The sequence below is a fragment of the Nicotiana attenuata genome, unplaced genomic scaffold, assembly GCF_001879085.1.
Source record: "Nicotiana attenuata strain UT unplaced genomic scaffold, NIATTr2, whole genome shotgun sequence".
NCBI lineage: Eukaryota > Viridiplantae > Streptophyta > Magnoliopsida > Solanales > Solanaceae > Nicotiana > Nicotiana attenuata.
The window spans coordinates 147,503-156,207 of NW_017672066.1; the positions used below are offsets into that span (position 1 = coordinate 147,503).

The window sequence follows — 8,705 nt, forward strand, 5'->3', positions numbered from 1 at the left end:
TTGGGATCAATAGTTGCTCCCATGACTATTGTCTCAAGTTTGGGGTCCAACCGTTCATTGACACATACGATTCATGCGAAAATACCAAGTTATTTGGGCCCAAATTTTGACACATAAGAAATCAATGTTGTTGAATACTTAACAATTCATGAGAAGATGTGGAGTAATAACCTGGAAAATAAAAATTGTTGATGGCACGCGGGCCAACGAGAACAAAGGCGGATTCAAGATTTAAATTTTATGGGTTCAACTTTTAAGATTTTTAGCATTAAACCCGTTATATTTTTTAAGTTATGGGTTCATGTCTACTATTTGTTACAATTTCAGTGAAGTTTTACCCATAATTTATAATAGTTATGGGCTCAGTTGAACCCGTTGTTATGATGGTACATCCGCCCCCGATCAGGAAGCGTCAGAGTATGTGAATCCTATGATAAGCACATAGTCAATGTAAGTGTTAAATCCTACACAGAATCGGATCCAGAATTTGAAGTTTTCCAGGTTATTACTCAAATTAATATACAATAATAGCTGGGTTCACAGTCAAATATTTATACATATTTAGTGCATTTCTTAATATATGCTATAGAGGATTTGGACAAAAACTACTGGTTCGTGCAAACCCATAGATTGTACTCTAGATCCGGCACTGGTCCTACATTCCGTTTTACAATGCTCAAGTGTGAGTATTAACAGTTATTTTGCAGATTAGGACACACATTAACAGTTAGTTTCCAGCTTTGGATGGTAAAAAGTTGTGAAGTACCGGCATGACTCTTGCTTAGGCATGCAAATCTCACCTTAAAATCTTACAGTCATAATACTGATAATTAACCATTAGAAAGTGACTATTTAAATTTGCAGTGTTTCATTACATCAGAAAGCATGTGATATGCCAAAATGCGCTTTCAGACATCTTGAATGAAAGAAAAAGATTGGGTCCCTTATTGACACAAGCTTAAAGCAAGAGTGAGTAAGTTTATCCACAGCTTATACAGATAAATCAGGCCGAGTTAGAAATTAATTTCATGTATCTTTCAATGATCATTTCAGGAGACAAATCAGTAAAATACCCCTTCTCTGTATCCAAGCCTTCTTGAGATGCCAGGGTCTCAACATGGTTCTGTACGCGATCAGCTCCAATTTGGTTTGGTTCCAGCAGAATACAAGCTATCTCGGTTGAGTCCTCGCCATGAAACAGGCCTAAAGTTTGCACGGTGGGTAGGCCTCCACCTCGAGCACTCACCCTCTGAGCAATCCGTCTAGCAACTGAGAGATCAGTCGACATGATTGGAATGTTGTACATGGCTACCCATTGATGAGCTCCAATCATCACGACACCTCTAGCTCGAGACACCACTTCTGGACCTTCATCGGGTTTGACCGGGACCTGCTCCGGTTGAGCCCATCCTGCCCATTGGATGCCCCTGAAGTTAGGCCGATAATAGCCTAGCTCCCTCCTGATTGTGTCCAAAGCTTTCCCCATTGGGTGAGCAGCAGCATATAAATAAACAGGTACTGAATCCAAATGTAAATCAAGGATTTAAAGTCAGTTGGTTCCAATGAGTGTGATCTTATTAAATGTATACATATTTTGAGCCTAAAGCAATAGGTTCAGTTGAACTCACAAAACCTGTCCTGCCTTCGATCCAGTTATTCATTTGCATTTTCAAGTATAGCATATAATTTGATAAAGCAAAGGCCATCTAAAGTAACAAATTTTGTACTGACCTTGAAACCGGTTTCCAATATCAGCTGCGACCTTTTTAGCAAGCCAAGCAGCTTCATCCAGTGAAGCTCGCGCCAGTGGATGAATGAGAATGTCATCCACGACACCAAGGCGAGGATGAGCACCCGAGTGCTGCTCAAGGTTTATGGCGTCATAGGCAGCAGAAACCATGGCCACCACAGTTTGATGCAAGGGGCTGTAAATAGGGCAGCCTGTGCTGTCATGAATAACATATGATACAAGAGTATAGTTCACACGATTGTAATCACGATCCTGAAATTTGTTAATAATGACTGTTTCTTGATCAAGTTTGGCAGCGCGCTCAATGGGTTCAAGAGCTTCTTTGTTGCGTGATTCGGATATATAGAGCTTGCAGCATAGCAGCATTGATTGCATTACATTTTTCTTCTTGTCCTAGCAAATAATGACACACTACTATCAATTCAAGATTATATGGTGCTTCCAGGAAAATGTTTGAAACTCAAGATTTCTTTTTGTATTTTAGAACTATATGTCATGCCATTGTGCACAATAATGGAAAAATGAGAAGTTTATTCAAATTTGTTACCTATAATACTTTTCGTGTAATTTCTAAATATCTAAAGTTTAAAACTTAAAAGATTAATCTGTATAACATAGAATGTGACGGCTTAAACTTTATCGTCTAGTAAGCTAATTTGTTATGGAGAACACAAAAAAAATTTCCGAGGAAATTGCATGCAAATGACTTTGGAAAAAGGTGGTCTTATTTTTGCCCCTGTTAGCCAGTGGGCAAATCTTCAAGGTCAAAGTCAAAATTAATTAAACTTGAAGTTTTGCCCATAGGGTAAGCGGGGTCAAAAGTTCAAGACCACGCACTTGCAAGGCCATTCTTGTAGATACACCCATTTTCTCCACAAAAGCAATGGGTCCAAGCCCATTTTTGTGGTGGAAATAACACCATGTATCCACTTTTAAACACCCTGTTTAAAATATATCCAAAGTTTACAATGTATTTAAAGATTAGCCAATTTCGCTCAAACTTCAGGAGACGGTGTCCTAGAGTTTAAACCTCAAAGTTCAAACTTCAGGTCATCGTGTCCTAAAGTTCGAAAATTGTGTCAAGAAGTTCCAATCTTATGTCCTGAATTTCAAATGAGCAACTCCTAAATTCATGACACTAAGTCCTGAATTTCAAATTAGCAGCTCATAAATTCAGGACTCTAAGTCCTTAATTTCCAAATTCAAGATACTTAGTCCTGAAGTTTGGGTGAATTAACTAATCTTTAAATATATTATAATGGATATATTTTCAATAGCGGGTTTAAAAATGGCTATTGGTGCACTTCTCCCGTTTTTGTGGATCATTCACTCGGCCCGATTTGAAGCCCAAATGTTAAAGGTTCAGACAAACGAGAATCACGTGTCTGACTAAGATAGTACTAGAAAGGAGGACACGTGTTGGGTGGTCGGTGTCACTTCACTGTTGCATATCTATTTCCGTCTCCTCCCTTCTTTCCCCTCTTAAATAATTTGCATGCATAAGTAGAAAAAAGAAAACAAAAATATAAATATACTTTGTAAAATTTGGCTTTTCCTAGTGTAAATAGCCAAAGAAATCTTATCCTTTAGTTAACAAAATAGAGTGTGCCATGGGAAATGAGTCGGAATGGTTTGAAAAAAATAAAAAATAAAAGAATGAAAAAGATATATAGAGAGATTTTTTAATCAAGAAAAGAGAAAGATTACTGTACATATCAAGGAAAATTAGAAAACAAGAACACAGATGACCCACAAGAAAAAGGCAGCACCCCTTCTCTACATAAATTGGATTAGTACTCATGTCATAATTCATAGTCCCAAGTTGAAGAACATTATGAACTGATCAGACCAAAGGAAAGGCAAAATAATAAAACACTAAGAAAGAAAATAAAGACATTAACAGCTGATTTAGTCCAAGTGAAAGAAGAAAAGTAGCAAGAAAAATTAGAAATTTTCAACAATGTTAGAAGTTGGAAACCAAAGGTTCAAATAATGTGCATAACTTCAATGGAGAAAAAAGAACAATTGAGGAAAAGGGGTAGAGAAGAGTAGTCCTTACCTTGGAGATTGAGTTGGAATCCATCTTTTTTCAATTGAGATTTTCTTCTATCTTAATTTGTATTTTGTTGATGAATAGTTTCTTGAAGATGATGAATGGAAAGGGGGGAAGGTGTTATATATAGTATAGGAAGCTTTAGCTTGTATCTATTGGTTTGATTGACTCAGCAATGATGCTGACACATTACAAATCAAATGTCCCCACAATGAAATTCCTAATCAACCTATTAAGTTAAAGGCAGTCCCATCCATGAAGTATCCCATGTTTCCGCATGATTTAGGAATGCACAGTAACTCTCATGCAAGCATCAGTAGTTAATTTCACGGTTCGAACCCGTCATTTATAAGTTACAAGGAAACAACTTGACCATCCCGACCCACCTACTAAGTAAGCAATACCAAATTTTCTTAAAATAGTCCATTAGCCTAATCCAAAAGCTAAACAACAGAAGAAAGAAAACCGCTTTCACAAATATTAAAAAACCGACACATGACACATGCTACGGTCAATATTGCTTACTTTAATATCAGCAAGTATTTTTTAGCCTCACACGAAACTGACTGTTTTGATTTCTATCATTGTTTAAACATTCTTCTCATATCTTCTTGATTATTATTCGATCATTTAACAAAAAAGAAATACTCTTTGCTGGATTAGAACGTTTTTGTCAATCCCCTCTCTAATTTAAAAAAAAAAAATAATCCTTTTGACATTTGGCAAAGCTTAATTGCTTCTCAAACTAAAATCAGAGTATAACACAATCTACTATTGAACTGCCGCGTTTGCCGAAATTCTGCAATCAGCTGCCGATTCCTTTAAAAATGTTGATATATATATATATATATATATATATATATATATATATATATTCAAGCAACAGTTTTATTATGAAATGGATGATTGAAATGGGCCAGCCTCGGTTTCAAATAATTGGATACAAACAAAAACATGTGAAACGCTAGCATAAGCAAAAGGCACTAAATTGAAGATCTTGTTTGTTTTGAATAAATGGTAATCCATTAACTTAAATTATAGTCTTTTGAATTCAATGATTACACAATAAAGTTATCCTCCTCACCCACCCTATCCCAAATTCCCAATGCCAGCTCCCCCAGGGCAATGGTACAGTTGTTTTCTTTTTCCTTTTTTGGGGGGTGCTGGAAAAAAATCATCATATCAGTATCTTGATAAACGATACTACAGTACTATTTTGGAAGAATTGGAGCTACAAGTTCAGTTGTCAAGAACAGACCATGGTACTGTACAAGAGTACAAGAAGAAACAAATGAGTAGCTATGCTAAGGCAATGACAAGGACTAACCACAAAATAACAAATTAATCTTATCTATTACTACTATTTGGTATTCTAGCTTTATCACAAACTTATTTTCTATTACAAAACCTCAACTTTTCCATGCTATGGAATTAAGAAACATCTCTTGTCTTATACCTTTGCACATGCCCTATTCCTGATCAACCACATTAAATGAAAAGGAAAAAAAAAATCTATGTACCCTTCAACAGAGGCGGAGCCAGCATTTAAACCTTATGAATTTGGTATTACACTCCGTTTAAGTTATTGGGTTCCAAATTAATAATTTATACATATTCAATATATTTTTCAGGACAAATATAGGGTTTGAACCAAAGGTACTGGGTTCGACGCTAGCTCCGCCCCTGCCCTTCAATTTGTGATCATTGGCATCCAGTTTTCAAGACAGCTCTCTCTATGTATATGGAGAGAATCATTTGTAGAGAACGTTGAGCATTAGGGTGACAAAAGTTGGATATTAAATAACAATGTTCAAGAAATGCAGTAAGATCACGATATTATGTGCTATAAAAAAATGTAAATGAGTCGGAGCATTTTACCCTTTAACAGATATTGCTTACCTTTGGAGCTCAAAGTCAAGAGGCCTTGAAAATCTCAGCCAAATACGCGAAAAGAGTGAAGGAAAAAAGGAATAGAGATAGAATAATTTTTTCCTCTAGCTTATCTGGTCAGAATGTTGAACTAGTTTCAAGTAGCTTTCAATTATTTTTTCTTCCGAGAAATCTGTATAATATCCCTTTCCGACAGCAATACCCTCTTCCCTAGCAAGCCGCTCAACTTCAAGCTGTACTTGGTCACCACCAATCCTAGCTGGTTCCAGTAAGTTGCAAGCAACCTCAATTGTGCCACCTCCGTGAGTTAGTGCCATGGATTGCACTGACGGAAGTCCACCTCCCCTTCCACTGACTCTCTTTGCAATTTTACGAACAATGGATATGTCATTGGTGAAGACGGGAATGTTATAGTTGTCAACCCACCTGGTAGCACCAATCGTAATTACACCTTTTGCTTGAGTTGCTCGGGAAGGACCCTCATCTGGCTTTAGTTGCAAAGTCTGCGATTTTGGCCCACCAGCCCACTGGTTCTCACTTGAATTAGGATGGAAATATCCCAACTCCCTTCTGATTGAATCAAGCAACCTTCCCTCTTGATGTGCTGCTCCGTATAAGAACGTTGGGACTGCAGTCTACGTTTAAGACCACTTAATAACATTTCAAATTTACAGAGCAGCAACAATTTTCACAATATAAGACACAGCTTATCCTATTACCACGATATGGATTTATTGGCAAATAGTAGAATGCAATGAAGACACAAAGTTATAATAAGTTCCAAAGACCTTATGCACCACTTAATTGAAGACTATGATAGGAGGTTTTAGAGGTTATTTCTACAATTTACTAAAGTCTCGCTTAATATCAGCTCTTCTCCAGGAGATACAAAAATAAAAATCTTGTCTTAAGCAACAGCTTCTGTGGAATGATTTGATCCAACAAAGCTGGTTGAAATACCATATCTACTAGATCTCAAGTTTGTGTAGGTCTCTGCATGTAATATTAGAAGACACTAGCTACTAGTTTCAAACACTTTAAGCAGCACTTAGCTAAAGGCAGTGATAGAACGTATGAGAGGTTATTACTACGATCTAGATAAAACCTAGCTTTATAAAAGCTCTTTCGAGGAGTATGAAACAAGAAAGGGCTCGTGTTAAACATATCGATTTTGTTGAATAAATTGATCCATTAAGGGCAGCTATCCACAGATGTCCAGGTACCTCGTCTACTTGTATTTTTTTTTCTTTTGATAAGGAATACCTTTCTACTAGATCCTAAGCTTATGTAGAGCTCTGCATGTGATCTCACACGACGATTTCTGTGGTTTGATTGAAGTTCCAATAATGGAACTAATGATGGAATAACTAAACAGAACCATACATATCAGATACGCTTCCTTACACTAGTAGGTCACATCTTAAAAGAGAGGTACTGGAAAAGAGACAAAATAAGCCTTGGGAAGTATTGATCGATACAAAGTGATTGTATTAAACTTGCCGATTACCTTTTGGAAAGGTACTAAGAACAAGTTATTCTATGATGAATGTGACAGGGAAGGTAGTGAGGTAGCTTCGTTGCATCATATGGACAATAACTAATGCAGTATTGTTATTCGCTAAAAGCAGAATAGTCCGCTATAGAGCAACCAACCACCAAATATTGCACCTAATCCCATTCCAATGGTAGCTTTTTTTCATGTGCCTCCTCCAAAAGTAAGATCTTTATACCACTCAACAAGCTGATTTCAAATCCATAGCAGCACATATTAGTCAAGAGTGGAGGTTGATTAAATTGACTAACCCCTTCAATATTCAGTGCTTTAAAAGTTATGCTCAATTTGTATATAATAATTTATTTATTTTTCAAATTCCTACCAAAAAGTATCATTTTTTTGTTAGAATTGCCGTCTTTTTTAGCAGCCTTCAAACAAATTAGTTAACGATAGACCACATAAAAATTGAAATAGCCAATACAACTCTTATTGCGAAACAAACATCCGTTTCTTCAAGTTAAATGAATGAACAAGAAATAGCAAGAGGATCAATTCCTTTCTAATATATAAACATTTAGCTACATTAAAGAAACAACAAGCCTTATAATTGACTATAGTTATTCATGGTGCCAAATCAAACCATTGAATTTTCAAATGCTCGCTATCATATTAAGCACAAAATATTATGACTAAAGGTGCTAAGATTGGTTATAATATTAGAAGCGGAGATAGAAATGTATCAACCAAAGATACAATTAGCGTTTCCATTAATGCAAATACCAAAATTCAATCACTAAAAAGAAAAGAAAAGAAAAGAAAAGAAAAGACAAACCTTGAAGATTAGAACCAATTTCAAATGCCAAAGACTTAGCAGTGGAAGCAACTAACTCCAAAGAAGTGATAGCCAATGGGTGAAAACAAACATGGTCCACAACACCAAGCCTAGGATGAGTTCCACAATGCTGTTGAAGATCAATTGTCTCTAATGCGGCTTTGACCATTGCAAATGATGCATTCTTTAATTGACAAGACCCAGTTGACGATAATTTGGAGACAAGGGTGTAACCAACTCTGTTGTAAATCTCATCTTCAAATTTGTTCACAATTGGAGCCTCTGGAAATAACTTGGCAGCTTTTTCAATTGATTCAAGAGCTGCCCTGTTTCTGCTTTCTGATATGTAAACTTTACAGCAAGCCAACATTAGTTTTAGCATTTTGTTCTTCCTCTTCTTCTTCTTGAAAGAATTTGTTGGTCGAGTGTAGAAAGAGATGGATCATGGAACATCATCTTTAGACCACACAGAAATTTGAGATTATTCTGGGCTCTGTGGAGTTTGGGCTAGCTCTCTGGGTTTATTTCCTAATATTTTTGTCCAGTGGGCTTTAGTAGTTCTTCAAGCCCATCCCATTTGGAAGCCCATCTAGTGAAATAGCCGGCTACTTTCACTGTTTTCTTTTGGGATTTTCACCTATATGTACTACATTAGAAACTTATTTACCCTAACTTTTTAGGTTTT

General features: G+C 36.4%; 2 protein-coding genes across 2 annotated transcripts; both read right to left on the bottom strand.

Annotated features, from left to right (window-relative positions):
- Positions 1-821: 821 nt before the first annotated feature.
- LOC109211640 (glutamate formimidoyltransferase-like) lies at positions 822-3,921 on the bottom strand. Its single transcript, XM_019375191.1, has 3 exons — positions 3,810-3,921; positions 1,732-2,143; positions 822-1,518 (listed from the first exon to the last, which is right to left on the bottom strand). The coding sequence occupies exons 1-3, from the start codon at positions 3,831-3,833 to the stop codon at positions 1,004-1,006; spliced, it is 951 nt and encodes a 316-aa protein (XP_019230736.1). The 5' UTR covers positions 3,834-3,921; the 3' UTR covers positions 822-1,003.
- Positions 3,922-5,612: 1,691 nt separating this feature from the next.
- LOC109211641 (glutamate formimidoyltransferase-like) lies at positions 5,613-8,467 on the bottom strand. Its single transcript, XM_019375192.1, has 2 exons — positions 8,021-8,467; positions 5,613-6,321 (listed from the first exon to the last, which is right to left on the bottom strand). Exons 1-2 carry the CDS (start codon positions 8,400-8,402, stop codon positions 5,798-5,800), a joined length of 906 nt encoding a protein of 301 aa, XP_019230737.1. The 5' UTR covers positions 8,403-8,467; the 3' UTR covers positions 5,613-5,797.
- Positions 8,468-8,705: the final 238 nt, after the last annotated feature.